The following is an 18,105-nucleotide window of genomic DNA, read 5'->3' as shown; positions in this document are numbered from 1 at the left end:
TACCTAGGTTTCCAGAGATGGGCAGATGAGGTGGATTGTCCATGCAAAATTGCCTGTGGTGTCCTGGTTGGCTGGGTTAGCCATAAGAACGGCAGGGTTACAGGGATAGGGAAGGGGAATGGGTCTGGGTAGGATGCTCTTCGGAGGGTCGGTGTGGACTTGATGGGCCGAATAGCCTGTTGACACACTGTTGGGATTCTATTATCATGGCTGCCTGGTTTTGAACACACCGTCTCAACGAAAACATTCTTTCCAAGTCCACATCCCTCAGATTTCAAACGAGGGAAATTAGTAATCAATTCAGATTAATTTACCCAATACCTTAACATTGTTTTTTTTTAAAAAAATCTTCAGTAATAATGATTGCAAAGTGCGATGCTGTGATCTGCAACCTGGAAGTTAGCCAAATTGCTTCTGTTGGTTCCCGCCTAACCCGATTTCTGGTTCGATTTTGTCACTTTTAATCATCTCTTCCGATCCAGAGAGGTGGCGTGTCCAGTTCCAACCTTAATATAAAAAGGCTGGAATGTTGTTACTTTAGGAATGGCAGGGAATTAGGAAAAAAAATGGTGGAATGGCTGCGTTAGTCAATGATAGCAGTATTACAATGAAGAGGGATGACCTCTGTTCAAAGTGTGGGAAACAGTTTGGATAGTCAATGAGAAATTAAAAAGGGAAGGACCCATTTCTGGGAGTGATGTGCAGACCTCCAAAGAGTTGTCACATAATAGGATCAGGCATAAAGGAAGAAATATTGGAGACTGGTCCATGAGGCGTGGCAAAAATCATTGGAGATTTCATCTCCAAATAAACTGGACAAGGCTCATAAATGAGGATTCCATAGAATAGTTTCAGGATAGTTTCTCAGAGCAAGGAGCTGTTCAGAGGGCAGGATATATTCGATCTGGTATTGAGCAGTGAGAAAGGATTCATTAGTCACTGTGGAGGCAGGTTTAGGCACTAGCGATCATAACATGACCGAATTTTAATTTCAGTTTGAGGGAGAGAGGGATGAGTCCAAGACAATTTTTAGCATAATATAAATAAGGCAAATTATAAGGACATGAGGATAGAGCCGGTAAAGTGAATTTGCAAGTGAGGTGAAAGGATCGCTCACTAGAGATGCAGTCGCAGACACGTCAAGGAATATTTTATAATTACAGAATAAATACATCCCAACTCAGGAGAAACATCTGCAGCTAGCTAGAAATGTTGATGATAATAGCATCGAAAGAAAAGATTTAGTCGGATGCTCCCTGGATTGGAAGGTTTGAGTTCTCGCGAGAGGCTGAATAGGCTGAGACTATGTTCACTGGAGTGCAGGAACTGAGGGGTGACCTTACAGAGGTCTGTAAAACCAAGAGAGGTGAAGGATAAGGTAGGTAGCCAATAGATTTTCCCCAGGGTAGAGGGGCATAGGTTTAAGATGAGAGGGGAGAAATACAGGAAGACATCGAGGGGCAGATAGAGGGTGGTGAGTGTCTGGAATAGGGTGTCAGAGGCAGTAATTTCTGGAACATTTGGACAGGTACATAGATGGGATAGATATGGAGCGATATGGACCAAACACAGACAAGTGGGACGAGATTAATTGTGAAAAGTTAATTGTCAAGTTGGACCGAAGGACCTGTTCCCATGCTGTAAATCTCTTGGTCTCCGAAATGTAGATCATGGCGCAAAGTTAGGCAGCAGGTCGAAAGATTGGACAGAATAGCTTTTAAAAATATTACCGAAAAATTTAACAACCAGAGGAAAATTTCGAGTCCAGCAGAGAGTTGGCCAGAAATATCAAAACCAATGTCAGTTTTTATTTTGCGAATGGGAAGCTGAAAGCAGGGATTAATGGGTCATTTTCTGTTGCAATTGAATGGTGTGGCACAGAGCCTGGAGCTGGGATTGCAACCATTTACCATTGATAGAAACGACTTCGATGAAGGGCTGGTCACAGATTTCGCCAACAGGACAAAAATAGGTTGGAACTTGAGTTGTAAAGAGGATAATAAGGAGGGTCCCTCAATGATAGATGAATTAGCTGAGTGACTAACGATGTGACAAGTGGACCACAATGTTGAACAGACGAAATCGTCTATTTAGGCGGGATAAGTGAATAAAAAGCATATTATGTGAATGGTGAGAGATTGCAGAGCTCTGAGATGCAGAGAGAGAGAGAGACCTGTGTGTCCTGGTGCATGAATGACAAAAGTTTGTAAAACAGATAAAGGTTGGTCGCGTTCTTACCAGACCAGACAGGACCCGCAGAGGGAGATTTCCCTGCTCATTGCCTTTGGGTTTTACAGCTCCTGTCTGGTTTCATAAAGGCACCACCCGGTCTGTCCCCAGGTGCTCCTGCAGAGTTCAGTTATGGAGCACTTTCACACACGCTGAGGATTGTGGGTACACTGAGCCTCCATAGATGTGGAATCGATTTTGTCTTAACCTCCCACTTAGCAGACAGTAACAGTATGGGAGCACGTCTGGCTTTCGTAAACCAAACGGTGTTGACAGAGTCATACAACGTGGAGACAGACCTTTTGGTCCAACCAGTCCACGCCAACCATGTTTCCAAACCAAACTAGTCCCACTTGCTTGGCCCTTTCCCCTTCCTGTACCTGTCCAAATGGCTTTTAAATGTTGTAACTGTACCTGCATCCAGCACCTCCTCGAGCAGTGTTCATTCCACACACAAACATCACTGAGCTGAAGAAGGCTGTAACATGTCGCGGCATGTCAGCCCATCATGTCCGCACCGTCGTGCCATTCACCATAATTCGGGCACGCCATTCCCTTCTGAAAGCTTCCACCGAACCTGCCTCCACCACCCTCTCAGGCAATGCATTGCACACTGCAAGCACTCACTGCTTGAAAAAGGCTTCTCCTTGGCCTCAATTGCAAAACATTAAACGTGACTACAGTCTGAAATAGACTCAAAACATTCACTTCCAGTCTCCCTTAACAGAGGCAGCGAAAGATTATAGCTGCAACTTATTGGCGGGAGAGGGTGTGCCTCAGAGAACAGATCCCCCCCCCCCCCACCAGCAGCAGGATTTTCAAACAGGACCATGATCACGAGAGCCAGCTGATTATCTTCTGTCCTTTCTCCCTCCAGCTTGTTAAATTCGAACACCTTCAGCATGATTCAAAATGATGCGTTCAATGGTTTATCTCATCTCCAGTATCTGTAAGTCCCTGACTTTTTTCTACATTGTTCTACTCAGCTTTAAGGAAAAGGATTGACGCTTCCCCGCCCCAACCTGCTCTCTGTCTGTTCACAGATTCATAGAGAACAACAACATCCAGTCGCTCTCCAAATACACATTCCGAGGCCTCAGATCTCTCAACCATCTGTAAGTTTCTGTCTGGGTGTCTCTGTTTTTCTGTCTGCCTGTGTGTCTTTCTCTGTGTCTGTTTGTTTGTCTGTCTCTGGATCTACCTGGACCTCTGTAACTGTATCGATCTGTGACTGTTCCCCTGTCTCTGTTTCTCTTTCTGTCTTGTGCATTTCTGTCCATGTCTCTGTCGAAGGAGCTTTAGGGAGTTGCTGCAGTGCGTCTTGTAGATGGTACCCACTGCTGCTACTGAGCATCGGGGGGGTGGAGGGAGTGGGTGTTTGTGGGTGTGTGGCTAATCAAGCAGGGGCTGCTCGGTCCCTGGATGGGGTTGAGCTTCTTGAGTGTTGTTGGAGCTGCCCCCGTGCAGGCACATGGGTGTATTCTGTCACATTCTTGACTTCCACCTTTGGGGAGTAAAGAGGTGACTTACTCATTGTAGGATTCCCAGCTTCTGACCTGCCCTTGTCCCCATTGGATTTAAATAGGAGTCCGATTCAGTTGCTCGTCAATAGCTACCACCAGGACGTCGCTCGTGGGGGGAATTCAGTGACGGTAACACCCTTGAATGCTGATGGCACCTTCCATCTCTTTCAAGTTGCTCGAGAGGAGACTGATGGGATGATAACTGGCTGAGTTGCATTTGTCCTGATTTTTGTGTACAGGACAGACCTGGACAATGTTCCACGTCTTGGATGTTGGTTCGTTCGCTGAGCTGCAAGGTTCATTTCCAGACGTTTCATTACCCGACTAGGTAACATCTTCAGTGGGCCTCAGGCGAAGCAATGCTGAAAATTCCTGCTTTCTCTTTGTATGTTTGGGTTTCTTTGGGTTGGTGATGTCATTTCCTGTGGTGATGTTATTTCCTGTGGTGAAGTCACTTCCTGTTCCTTTTCTCAGGGAGGGGGAGGTTGAGTCTAACCCGATGTGGTTGTTGATAGAGTTCCGGTTGGAATGCCATGCTTCTAGGAATTCTGGTGCGTGTCTTTGTTTGACATGTCCGAGGATGGATGTGTTGTCCCAGTCGGCTAGATGCCAGTGTTGTGACTGGAAGAGCTTGGCGAGGGGAGCGGCAAGTTCTGGAGTGCAAGGATTGTGGGATTGCTTAGCTCTGTCTCCCATTCGCTGCTTACGCCGTTTGGCATGCACGTCGTCCCGTTGGGTAGCTTTACCAGGTTGGCACCTCATTTTCAGGGATGCCCATGTGCACTCTGTCTTGAACCCGAGCTGATCTCCTGGCTTTGATGGTAATGGTTGAGTGGGGGATCTGCGAGGCCATGAGATTACTGATTGTCCTGGAGTATCATTTTGCTGCTGTTGATGGCCCACGGTGCCTCGTGGGTTCCCAGTTTGGAGGTGCTAGATCTAATGAAAACAGCCTCAGGTCCCTCAGCCTTTCCTCATAAGACCTTCCCTCCTTACCAGGCAACATCCCAGTAAATCTCCTCTGAACCCTTTGCAAAGCTTCCACGTCCTTCCTACAATGCGGTGACCAGAGCTGTGCGCAATACTCCAAGTGCGGCTGCACCAGAGTTTTGTACAGCTGCAGCATGAACTCATGGTTCCGAAACTCAATCCCTCTCCCAATAAAAGCTGACACACTGTATGCCTTCTTAACAACCCTGCCAAGCTGGGTGGCAACTTTCAGGGATCTATGCAAATGGACACTGAGGTCTCTCTGCTCATCTACACTGCCAAGAATCTGAGCATGAGCCCAGGACTCTGCATTCCTGTTGTTCCTTCCAAAGTGAATCACCTCACACTTTTCCGCATTAAACTCCATTTGCCACCTCTCAGCCCAGCTCTGCAGCTTATCTATATCCCTCTGTAACCTGCAACATCCTTCTACACTGTCCACAACTCGACTGACCTTAGTGTCATCTGCAAGTTTACTAACCCATCCTTCTATGCCCGCATCCAGGTTATTTATAAAAATGGCCAACAGCAGTGGCCCCAAAACAGATCCTTGTGGTACACCACCAGTAAATGAACTCCAGGATGAATATTTCTCCTCAGCCACCACACTCTGTCTCCTTTCAGCTCACCAATTTCGGATCCAAATCGCTAAATCACCCTCAATCCCATGCCTCTGTATTTTGTGTCGTAATGCCACTCAAAGTGATGGAGGATGTTGTCAATGTGAAGGCAAGACTTTGTCTCCACCAGGACAGTACGGTGATCACCCTTACAGATACTGACATGGACAGATACATCTGCAACTGGCAGATTGGTAAGGATGAGGTCAAGTATGTTTTTCCCCTCATGTTGGTTCCCTGCTACAGATCCAGGCAAATTACTATGTCCTTTAGGATCTGACCAGCTCGATCAGCAGTACTGCTACCAAGCCACTCTTGGTGATGGACACAGAAATCCCCCACCCAGAGTACACACTGCACTCTCATCACCCTGAGTACTTCCCCCTGAGGACAGGACATATCCAGGAATGGTTATGGTGGTATCTGCCACATGGTCTGGAAGGTATGGTTTCCTGAGTGTGACTAGGTCAGGCTGTTGCTTGACGAGTCTGGGAGACAGTTCTCCCGATGTTGTGAGGAGGACTTTGCAGGGTCGACAGAGCTGTGTTTACTGCTGGGCCAGGTGGCTGACTGGTTTCATAACTTTGTGTGTGTGTGTGTGTGTGAGACTGGATGTATGTGTGTGTGTGTGTGTGATCACATGTGGACATGTGCGTGTGATCATTTGTGTGTGTATCTGTCACTGTCAATGTCTGCCTGTGTGTTGTCTGTGGGTTTGCATGCCTGTGTATGTGACTGTGTTTGTGTGTTTATCTGTCAATGTCTGCCTATGTGTATTTCTGAGACTGTGTGTGTGTGTGGCTGTGCCTGCCTCTGTCAGTGTCTGCTTGTGTGTATGTGTGTGTCTGTTTCTGTGCCTGTGTGTGTGTGCGCGCGCCCGTATGTGCATGTGTATGTGTGTATCTGGCTCTGTCAGTGTCGATGTGTGTGTGCGTTTTTCTGTCAGTGTTTACCTTTATGTATTGTCTGTTTGTTTATGTGACTGCGTGTGTCTGGTTTTGTGTGTGTATCTGTCTCTGTCAGTGTTTTTCTGTGTTTGTGTGTCTATCTGTCAACGTCTACCTTTGCTTTTAGTCTCAGTGTTTGTGTGATAGTGTGTGTATGTGTATCTGTCTCTGTCAATGTCTACCCTTGTCTGTGTGTGTAACTGTCACTGTCAGTGTTTGTGTGTGTAGCTGTCAGTGCCTGCCTGAGTCTGTGTTGGTGTGATTCTGTGTGTTTGTGTGTGTGTGTCTGCATTTGTCTGTGTGTGTGTATGTGTATCTGTCAGTGCCTGTCTGTGTATGTAGCCTGTGTGCCTTGTGTCTGTCTGCATTTTGACTCTTTGTGATAGTCTGTCATGTTGTTCCATCTGCCAGAGTTGAAGACCAGGCCATTAAATCGGCCGTTGTGGTGTCGTGATTGTAACAAGGTCAGCCGGCTGGATCTGATAGAATCTGAGTTCCCTGATTGGGGCTGTTAATCTGGTCCCATCAGGGAGCCCTCGCTGACAGATACAAACAGGAGGGTCAGAAGTTCTGCTCACTCTGAGAGCCTGGATCAGTGTTGAGGACTCTCCTCATGTAAATAAATAAATAGTGACCTGGTGATGGGGTACCGGCCTCACACAGCCCTGCTTGTTTCCTGACGTTTTCATTGTGCAGTGTTTAATGATTGTTCTAATTACCCCCTCGGTCTCCAGATCCCTGGGAAACAACAATCTGCTGGCACTTCCGAGAGACATCTTCAGGGATCTTCATGTTCTGACACATTTGTGAGTGGTTTGTTCCTGCATAGTTTGAAAATTACACCGGTCCTTCCTTTTATAAAACAGCAACGTAGGAGATCTCCCCTTTGAGCCTGCTGATTATGGGCTGATAGTCGAACTTTATGCCCTGTTCCCACTAGCTCCCCTTTGATCCCTATATCTCGAAGAACTCCGTCTTGAAAATATTCAGGATTCTGTCCACCGGGCTATATCCTGGGGTAGAGAATTCCACAGGCTCCCCCACTCTCTGGGCAAAGACATTTCTCCTCCTCTCTAACCTACCCCATATCCTTCGACTGTGACTCCCTGGTTCTGGACTCTCCCTGATGATGGGGAACATCGTTGACCCTGTCTTGTCCCTGTTAGAATTCAGTGGGTTTCTGTGAGAATCCACCCCACCCTCACCCCTGACAATTCTTCTCAACTCCAGTGATTATGATCCAAACCCAATCCAGTCTTTCTCCATTCCTTGGTCCTGCCATGCCAGGAATCAGTCTGGGAAAGCCTTCACTGCCAACCCTCCATCAACGTTCCTCAGATCAGGAGACTCCAAACACCGCGTGTGCGCGCACGCACGCACGCATACGCACGCATGCACACACACACACAGAGCAAGGTTCAGGTATACACACACACACAGAGCAAGGTTCAGGTACACACAGGCACACACACAGAGCAAGGTTCAGGTATATACACACACACACAGAGCAAGGTTCAGGTACACACACACACACACACACACACTCAAACACACACACTCTTACGAGCACACACACACGCGTGTGCACAAACACACGCACACACACACTCACACACACACACACACACAACCCCAGGTCTGATCTCTCCCCAGTCCAATTGCAGCGAGATGTCCCTGCTCCTGTACTCCAGCCCTCTCACCTTGAAGGTCATTGTATCACCTGACATCTTCATTGCCTGTCGCGTCAGCATGTTTCCCCGTCACTTCACGCAGACTGAAGGGAACTTGGTGCACAATGTGACATGTGTGCTTCTTGCTCCTTTGCAGGGATCTCCGTGGGAATGCTTTCCATTGTGATTGTAAGGTGAAATGGCTGATGGAATGGCTGCAGCTGACCAACACGTCAGTCCCTCCAGTGTACTGTTCAAGCCCGATGAAATACCAGAATGTCAGGGTGACCCACCTGCCAGTGAAGGAGTTTGACTGCATCAGGACAGGTCGGAACTGAACACACTGCCCACGCACACTCGCAGACTCGGTGATCATATCCTGCTCGCTCACTCTCCCCTGGCCTTACAGCCGTCAACAATTCCACACTCTCTCTTTGAAAGATTAAACCATTCAGCAACGTGGCTGCCATTTTGATGAATTCAATCTGGGAACGCAGACACAGGCACAATTCACAGCCAGCATCGACTGGAGACTGCTTTCAAAATCACCTCAAACATTTGGTGGGGACAGGATAGAGGGAGTTTTACTCTGTATCTAACCCCGTGCTGTCCCTGTCCTGGGAGTGTTTGATGGGGACAGGATAGAGAGAGCTTTACTCTGTATCTAACCCCGTGCTGTCCCTGTCCGAGGAGTGTTTGATGGGGGACAGTGTAGAGGGAGCTTTACTCTGTATCTAACCCCGTGCTGTCCCTGTCCTGGGAGTGTTTGATGGGGGACAGTGTAGAGAGAGCTTTACTCTGTATCTAACCTCATGCTGTCCCTGTCCTGGGAGTGCTGGATGGGGGACAGTGTAGAGAGAGCTTTACTCTGTATATCGCCCCATGCTGTCCCTGTCCTGGGAGTGCTGGATGGGGGACAGTGTAGAGAGAGCTTTACTCTGTATCTCGCCCCATGCTGTCCCTGTCCTGGGATTGCTGGATGGGGGACAGTGTAGAGAGAGCTTTACTCTGTATCTAACCCCGTGCTGTCCCTGCCCTGGGAGTGTTTGATGGGGGACAGTGTAGAGAGAGCTTTACTCTGTATCTAACCCTGTGCTGTCTCTGTCCTGGGAGTGCTGGATGGGGTGACAGTGTGGCGAGAGCCTTACTCTGTATTGAACCCCATGTTGTCCCTGTCCTGGGAGTGTTTAATGGGGGGACAGTGTAGAGGAAGCTTTACTCTGTATCTCGCCCCATGCTGTCCCTGTCCTGGGAGTGTTTGATGGGGGGACAGTGTAGAGAGAGCTTTACTCTGTATCTAAGCCCGTACTGTCCCTGTCCTGGGAGTGTTTGATGGGGACAGTGTAGAGAGAGCTTTACTCTGTATCTAACCCCGTGCTGTCCCTGTCCTGGGAGTGTTTGATGGGGGGAACAGTGTCGAGAGAGCTTTATATTTGAGTTTCAGAGACCTCCTGCTGCTGAAGAAGAGTTATTTCTGAGTCTGAAGCTCTGCACATACTCTCGCTACATAACAGTGACCTCTCAGATTGTAACGCTCTGATCGAATATTGCAAACAACAATCGTCTGCTATTTTTTTAATTTTTCTTTCCAGAATTCAGCGTTTACCAAACCTTGCCTTTCCAGGCCGTGTCCGTCGAGTCCTTCGTTTACGCCGACGACCTCTTTGTAACCTTTGCCCAGGCCAACAGTGGGAACTGCAGTTTCTTCGTGTGGGATCACGTCGAGATGGTCTTCCGGACATCGGCGAATATCTCTGGTAAGCCTGAGGAATCTTCACTCAGTTGTCTGAAGGTGGACTGTTATTGACGGCCCACCTCGTCTAATATCTCCAGGCTGATGGGATGTCAGTTACCAGAAGGTGGACTATCACGGGCTGAACTTGCTGCATGCAAGGGCTGTTCCTAATATCCCGAACATTCCTCAGACTTTCACTCCAATATGATTCATCTTAGACACTCAATCCTCATCGAACTGATGGCAGTAACTGTGTGTTTTTCTCTCTCTCTCTCTTTTTCTAATGAGGCTGCCAGACCTGGTGAGTTTGTGCAGCCAAACATTTCCAGGACAGGGACAGCACGGGGTTAGATACAGAGTAAAGCTCTCTCTACACTGTCCCCCATCAAACACTCCCAGGACAGGGACAGCATGAGGTTAGAGACAGAGTAAAGTTCACTCTACACTGTCCCCCATCAAACACTCCCAGGACAGGGATAGCACGAGGTTAGATACAGAGTAAAGCTCCCTCTACACTGATCCCCATCAAACACACCCAGGACAGGGACAGCACGGGGTTAGATACAGAGTAAAGCTCTCTCTACACTGTTCCCCATCAAACACTCCAAGGACAGGGACAGCACGGGGTTAGATACAGAGTAAAGCTCTCTCTACACTGTCCCCCCATCAAACACTCCCAGGACAGGGACAGCACGGGGTTAGATACAGAGTAAAGTTCTCTCTACACTGTCCCCCATCAAACACTCCCAGGACAGGGACAGCACGGGGTTAGATACAGAGTAAAGCTCTCTCTACACTGTCCCCCATCAAACACTCCCAGGACAGGGACAGCACGGGGTTAGATACAGAGTAAAGCTTCCTCTACACTGATCCCCATCAAACACTCCCAGGACAGGGACAGCACGGGGTTAGATACAGAGTAAAGCTCTCTCTACACTGTCCCCATCAAACAACTCCCTGGACAGGGACAGCACGGGGTTAGATACAGAGTAAAGCTCTCTCTACACTGTCCCCATCAAACACTCCCAGGACAGGGGTTCAGATCTCTCACATCTGCACTGTTTTGCTTTTCTGAAGATGGGCAAGATTGGATTTGATATACTATTGTCACGTACTGAGGTACAGTGAAAGGTTTTGTTTCTGCGTGCAGTACAGGGTAGACGATCCTTTACAAAGTGCATTAGGGGAACAGTACAGAGCGAGGAAGACAATGTTACTGCTGCAGAGAAGGTGCAGAGGGAGGGAGGTCAATATTAAATTTAAAATTTCAGAGCTCCTTTCGTAGGTCTAACAACACCAGGGAAGGAGTTGTCCTTGAACCTGTTGGTGTGTGTGTGTGCAAACGTTTATATCTTCTCCCCAATGGGGTGGGAAGGGTCTTTGATTATGTTTAGGTTAGGTTCCCCTACAGTGTTGAAACAGACCCTTCGGCCCAACCAGTCCACACCGACCCTCCGAAGAGTAACCCACCCAGACCCATTTCCCTCTGACTCATGCACCGAGCACAACGGGCAATTTAGCATGGCCAATTCACCTGAACTGCACATCTTTGGACTGTGGGAGGTACCGGAGCACCCGGAGGAAACACACGCAGACACGGGGAGAATGTGCAAACTCCACACAGACAGGCGCCCGAGGCTGGAATTGAACCTGGGACCTTGGTGCTGTGAGGCAGCAGTGCTAACCACTGAGCCACCGTGCCGTCCCACGTTGGCTGCTTTCCCGAGGCAGTGGGAAGTATAGGTGGAGCCAATGGATGGAAGGCTGGTTTGCGCGATGGGCTGGGCTGTGTTCACCATTCTCCGTGGTTTGTTGAAGAGCAGTTGCCATCGCGCATTGCGCTGCACCCAGATCGATGCTTCCTTAACCGCATCCATCAGAATTGGTCAGAGCCCTTGGAGACATTTCATTCGCGTTCTGAGGAAGGAGAGACGCTCATTTAATGTTTGCACGGGGCAGCACCCCTTAAGAGAGTGTGCACAGATGAGGAATTAACTGAGGATAAAGAGATGCCTTTTCTTAACCGTAATTTCTCTATATTTCAGAGGCTGGTACAATTGCAACATTTAAGAGGCATTTGGATGGGTATATGAATAGGAAGGGTTTGGAGGGATATGGGCCGGGTGCTGGCAGGTGGGACTAGATTGGGTTGGGATATCTGGACGAGTTGGGCCGAAGGGTCTGTTTCCGCGCTGTCCGTCTCTCTGACTCTATGACTCTGTATAATATTCTTGCTGCCCTGCAGACAAATGTTTTCACACTCTGCAGGCCAATGTTAATTTCGTTTCAGAACCATCTCCTGCCATTTCATCTTGCCACACGGCTGTGCGAGCGGGATCACATGGCATTGCATCACTTCCTGTGCCGTGTTCGGGTCTGGCTCACAGCCCAGGCACAACCCCGGCTAATCGGCGTTTTGTTCCCCACAGCTCACGCTGCGGTCTACTGCAAGCCGCTGGTGATCGACGGGCAGCTGTACATTGTCCTGGCGCAGTTGTTCCGAGGCTCCCACATCTACCGGTGGGACGGCTACGGGGGGACATTCGTCAGGATCCAGGACATCGACGCCGCCAGGATCCAGAAACCCAACGACATTGAGACCTTCACCATCGACGGCGAATGGTACTTTGTGATTGCAGACAGTTCGAAGGCTGGCTCCACCACCGTTTACAAGTGGAACAAGGTGGGATTCTATTCCCACCACTCCCTCCACCCCTGGCACCGGGACACAGACGCTGAGTACATCGAGACGGACAACAAACCCAAGCTGATCCTCGCCAGCAGCACTCAGACCCCGGTCATCTACCAGTGGAGCAAGTCGCAACGGCAGTTCACCTACCTGACCGAAATCCCCGACATGTTGGACGTGCACGCTGTGAAGCACTTCCAGTTCGGCAAGGCCCTGTACCTCTGCTTGGTCCGTTTCATCGGCGACTCCAAGCTGGTGAAGTGGGAGGGCCAGCGCTTCACCGAGATCCAGGCCCTGCCCTCCAGGGGCTCCATGGTCGCTCAGCCCTTCCGCGTGGCACACTGGCAGTACCTGGTGCTGGGGAGCGATTTCTCCTTCTCCCACGTCTACCTCTGGGACGCCGGGAAGCTGAGCTTCAGCCGCTTCCAGGACTGGAGCGTACGCACGCCCCGGGCGTTTCAGGCGGTGCCCATCCACAGCGTGCACCTGGTGCTGGCTTCCAGCTTCAAAGGGAGCACCATCGTCTACAGACACCTGGTGATCGACACCAGTGCTTAGCGGCGCCAACCCAAGAGAGCGGGCATCGCCACCCCGTCCACCTTTCCCGGGGAAGAGGCCCCTGACGGTTTCCCACACTAATCTGAGCCGCCACGGCTGTCGGTTTTTCCTAACTCAGTCTGAGAGTTCGCAAGGTTCACCAAGTTTGTAATCTCCTCAGAACGATCAGAATTTATCAAATAGAATCATAGACTCCAGGCAGCGCAGAAAGAGTCCAACCCCTTGTGCCTTCTAAATGCTCGCACGCCTCACATCCAGTGCTGAGTTTATCGAGACGGTTCGAGGTTTGTGTGAAGATTTGTGGCTCGGGTGCCGTTTGTGGGCTTATTTGCCGAGCTCGCAAGTTGATTTGCAGATGTTTTGTCCCCTGTCTGGGTGACATCTTTGGAGCCTCCTGTTTATTGTGTCTTTGATTAGATTCCCCTACAGGCCCTTCGGCCCAACAAGTCCACGCCGACCCGCCAAAGAGTAACCCACCCAGACCCATTTCCCTCCGACTCACGCACCCAACACGATGGGCAATTTAGCACGGCCAATTCACCCTGACCTGCCCATCTTAGGAGGAAACCGGAGCACCAAGAGGAAACCCATGGGGAGAATGTGCAAACTCCACACAGACAGTCACCCCCGAGGCTGGAATCGAACCCAGGTCCTTGGTGCTGTGAGACAGCAGTGCTAACCACTGAGCCACCGTCCGTTGTGCTGCTTCTGGGTGTAGTGGCCGGTATATTAGGTCCAGGTCTATATGTTTATTGGTGAAGTCTGTGGACGAGGGCCGTGTTTCTAGAAATTGACCTGGGCCCAGTAGACCGACCACTACAAGCCGGACGCAGCAGGAACAGAACCGAATAAATTCCTGAAGACACAGTATAGCAGCGCTTCACAAGAGGTGTCAAAGCACTCAAGATCTCACCTGGACAGGGGACGAAATGTCTCAAAACCAGCTCAGCGAACATTCCCACGACCACTGCAGCGCTTGTTAGCTTTTCATCACTGCTTGCCCTGGACAGAATTGGATCGCACCCTCGAGGGACTGACCCGGTCCCTGTCCACCCCTTGTCTGCCCTCGCAGCTCAACCGGAGACAGAATTGTGCGGTGGGATTGCTCGTGGGGGACTGGGAATGTCTCGGAGTGTCTCTCCCTCCCTCCGTCAAGCGGAGGTGAACCCATCTGTCCTCTCATTTGACGCGCCCTTCCCAAAGGGATTTCGCCTCGTCATGCAGTCCTTTCGAGTGTCCCCAGGACGGTGAACGGCGCTACGCAAATGCAGAGCTTTGTTCTTGTCTCTTTCCACAGGGTTGTCGCTGTTTCATTTCAATGCTTCCTCTCCCTGTGCGTTTTAAATCCTTGACAAATGTCACTCGCTTTCAGAGTTTGCTTTCATGCTGTCTTCATTCAGTCTGAGTGACGTGGCCTGTTAACTGATGCTCCGGACCTGTTTCCAGCTGGGTTTTCCAACTTCTGTGGCGTTTGGCTTCCGTCGCCAGTAGCCGACTCATCCAAGTATTTCAGAAATCCTTCTCAGTGACTCGGAACGCGTCCTGAATGAGGTTAGACCAAATGAGAGATGTATTGAAAAGAAAAAGCAGGTTCTCTGTTTGAGAAGGGAAACCAGAAGTAACTGGAGAAACTCGGCAGGTCTGGCAGCATCTGCGGAGAGGGAACTGGAGCTCACGTTTCAAGGGGTTCAGGTACAGAACTCTTTGAAGTTTGCATCCACCACACTGGTTAAAAAGGCATTTAGAATGCTTGCCTACACTGGTCCGTCCTTTGAGTACGGGAGTCAGGATGTTATGTTGTAGTTGAACAGGATGTTGGTGAGGCCTTTTCTGATGCACTGTGTCCAGTTCTGTTATAGGTAGGATATTATTGAGGGAGGTAGGCTTCAGAAGAGATTTACCAGGATGTTGCTGGGTATGGAAGATTTGAGTGCGAAAGAAAGGCTGGATAGGAGAGCATAGGAGGTTGAGAGGTTTATAAAATCAAGAGGGATACAGACAGGTTTAACGGGAGGTGTCTTCACCCACTTCCAGACTGTGGGGGGCACATTTTTAAGCAGAGGCATTTTAAAAAGACATATGCGGCAAATTGTTTATCGAGTGGGTGGTGTGTGGATGGAGTGAAGGTCCTGAGGGAGTGTTGGATGTGGGTACAGTCGAAAAGCTGAGGACGTGAAACAGGAAAGGTTTAGAGGGAGATGGGCCAGGAGCAGGCAGGCGGGCCTAGTTTAGTTTGGGATTCTGCTCAGCACGGACTGGTTGGGCCGAAGGGCCTATTTCCGTGCTGTATGACTCACTGACCGTTCTTCACAACTGAAGGATCAGGCCAGACTCAAAATATTAACTGTATTTCTTTCTCCACGGAAGCAGCCTGTTTTTCCTTCAGACCTTCAGAACTTTGCTTTCATTTCTGTGTTTCGGAGGTGAATTTCAAACTGCAGGCTCTGAGTGCACTGAACAGATACGGACATGTTCAGTGCTGCGTATTTCAGAGGGAAGCGGTGTAATATTTCATACTTGTGGTATTCTTGGAATAAACTGAAGAAAAAAACTGTTCCATGTGTGTTGACTCAATGTCCTCCATTTTGGGGTTGCGACATGAAACCGTGCGGAACTGTGTTCGTGACCGTGGATTCAGATCAGATTGTCACTCATCATACAATACCAGAAGGAGCTGTAACCTGTCCTGAATCTTTGAATGGTAAGTCCAGTTTAGTCCCACTGTTAGAGACCAGAGCAGACCCCCCTGAAAGTATTTTCAGAAGGTAGCCTAGACCCTAACTTTTTCTTACATTCAAGGGAAACGTGAAGTGCTGTGTTCCAGATGCGGTACGATAGGTCAAAACACAATTTATTTCAACACTGTATCGTTAAAACATAAAGCGGCATTTAAAATAACTTAACTGTTGGAAAACTTAACGTAATAAAACTATCAACTGTTCTGATATGGTAACATCACACAAACACACCCATTAATAAATTCAGACACAGATTCTCACACGCAGTTCTCCAATCCAGGAGGGAAAAAGAAATCAAAATTTAGAGACACTAGCAGCCAGGAGACATTCACTGAAGCAGCTAACTCTTTTGATACCCGAAAGACTTCTGATGTTACTGAAAAAAAATCAAAACCCAGAAATCTGGATGTGAGAGAGCTAGCCACACCCATTCAAGGTACTCCTATTGTTTCAGCTTTTGAAACAAAACCAAGGTCTTACTTATGTCGTCGTCAGGAGCCTCTGCCTTACAAACTCTCTTCCAAAAAAAACAGGACAAAATAAACGTTTAAAATGGCAACATCGTCACACCCACAAGCCAGATTTTCTACCAACAAACTCTCAGTCCCACCTCCATTTCAAGGAGTAAACATCAAGTTATGAGATCCAAATACAAAGTGAGGTGGTCAAAGCCAAATCAAGTCAGCATCCTTTTATTACAGATTTGCTCTCAATAATGTGGCCATTGCTGGCTGGGCCCGGCATTTATTGCCCTGTTACCCCCTACTTGTCCCCTTGAGAAGGTGGGGGTGAGCTGCCATCTTGAATTGCTGCAGTCCATGTGGTGGAGGGACCCCCCACTCAGTGCCCTGATGGAGGGAGTCCCAGGATTCTGACCCAGCGACATTGATGGACTCAGGATGGCGAGGGGTGACCAGCACGGGTTGGTATTTTGCACATCCCTGCTGACTTGCCCTTTGAGGTGGTCAAGGTCATGGGTTTCAAAGGTGCTGAGGGAGTGCCACTCCGTCAGAGATGCCATCTTTCAGATGAGTGTTTTAATCGAGACCCTCGGCTGAGCAGGCCATTTCAAAGAAAAACAAGACACTTAAACCCAATGATTTGGACAATAATCATCACTCAATCAGCACAGACACAGAGGCAGCAAAATTAGGTGGAAATCAAAGCCGCTGTAGATTGACCTCATAGTCAGCTCTTGGTGTAGGCAAAATGGCCGCCACCTGCTCTGACATTACCTCAGGAGTTGGCAGAATGGGTTGCCATTGGCTGGAGGACTCACGCGTGCACGTGAAAGGGAGATATGTCAATGCAGCTGCTCCAGCGTGCAACTGATATTCCAGCAACCAACAGGCAGTCTAACCTCAGTGGTGGGGGAACAATTGGAAGCAATTCTGAAAGACATGATTAATCTGCGCTTGGGGATTTGGCGGTTACAGTCTGACCAACTGGATCGAAGCCTTTTCTGCTTTGTGGTTTCTGTAAACGATTTAAACTTGAGGGTTGATCAGTAGGTTCACTGACGAGACAAAAACATCGAGAGGCTGGTGATTAGTGAGGTAGATAGCCTGAGATTACGGGAGGATGGTCACTTGGGCTGGTCAGGGAGAAATAGTTCAATCGAGTTGAGTTGATCCACTTGCGCAGGGCAAACAAGGCGAGAGAGAATACATGATGAGCGGTCGGACCCTGAGAATCACTGAGGATTCAGAGGAGACTTGATGGTATCAGGAAAAGTGGATTAAGTGACTTGGACTGCAACGGGATCTTGATCAGCTGGGCCAATGGGCTGAGGAGTGGCAGATGGAGTTTAGTTTAGATAAATGTGAGGTGCTGCATTTTGGGAAAGCAAATCTCAGCAGGACTTATACACTTAATGGTAAAGTCCTGGGAGTGTTGCTGAACAAAGAGACCTTGGAGTGCAGGTTCATAGCTCCTTGAAAGTGGAGTCGCAGGTAGATAGGATAGTGAAGACTCAGAGTATTGAGTACAGGAGTTGGGAGGTCATGTTACGGCTGTATCGGACATTGGTTAGGCCACTGTTGGAATATTGCATGCAATTCTGGTCTCACTCCTACAGGAAGGATGTTGTGAAACTTGAAAGGATTCAGAAAGGATTTATAAGGATGTTGCCAGGGTTGGAGGATTTGAGCTGTAGGGAGAGGTCGAATAGACTGGGGCTGTTTTCTCTGGAGCGTCTGAGGCTGAGAGGTGACCTTATAGAGTTTTATAAAATCATGTGGGGCATGGATAGGCTAAATTGACAAGGTCTTTTTCCCTGGGGTCGGGGAGTCCAGAACTAGAGGAGCATAGGTTTAGGGTGAGAGGGGAAAGATATAAAAGAGACCAAAGGGGCAACGTTTTCACACAGAGGGTGGTACGTGTATGGAATGAGCTGCCAGAGGATGT

The 18,105-nt window shown here is 48.9% G+C and overlaps 1 protein-coding gene across 1 annotated transcript; it reads left to right on the top strand.

Annotated features, from left to right (window-relative positions):
- Nucleotides 1-3,112: 3,112 nt before the first annotated feature.
- Nucleotides 3,113-13,444, top strand: lgi3 (leucine-rich repeat LGI family, member 3). The gene is made up of 6 exons (XM_043681709.1): nt 3,113-3,178; nt 3,273-3,344; nt 7,044-7,115; nt 8,137-8,306; nt 9,572-9,736; nt 12,144-13,444. Exons 1-6 carry the CDS (start codon nt 3,132-3,134, stop codon nt 12,959-12,961), a joined length of 1,344 nt encoding a protein of 447 aa, XP_043537644.1. The 5' UTR covers nt 3,113-3,131; the 3' UTR covers nt 12,962-13,444.
- The last annotated feature ends 4,661 nt before the right edge of the window (nt 13,445-18,105 follow it).

This window comes from Chiloscyllium plagiosum, chromosome 42 (genome assembly GCF_004010195.1).
Source record: "Chiloscyllium plagiosum isolate BGI_BamShark_2017 chromosome 42, ASM401019v2, whole genome shotgun sequence".
In the NCBI taxonomy this organism is placed as follows: Eukaryota; Metazoa; Chordata; class Chondrichthyes; order Orectolobiformes; family Hemiscylliidae; genus Chiloscyllium; species Chiloscyllium plagiosum.
The sequence above is the reverse complement of the archived record's forward strand: the minus strand, read 5'-3'. Positions and strand labels throughout refer to the sequence as shown.

Excerpts from the sequence above, each read along its gene's own strand:
- lgi3 (XM_043681709.1), top strand. The coding sequence starts at position 3,132 with ATGATTCAAAATGATGCGTTCAATGGTTTATCTCATCTCCAGTATCT. Across the intron at positions 7,116-8,136 it reads CTTCATGTTCTGACACATTT|GGATCTCCGTGGGAATGCTT; the intron begins GTGAGTGGTTTG and ends GCTCCTTTGCAG. Across the intron at positions 9,737-12,143 it reads GACATCGGCGAATATCTCTG|CTCACGCTGCGGTCTACTGC; the intron begins GTAAGCCTGAGG and ends TGTTCCCCACAG.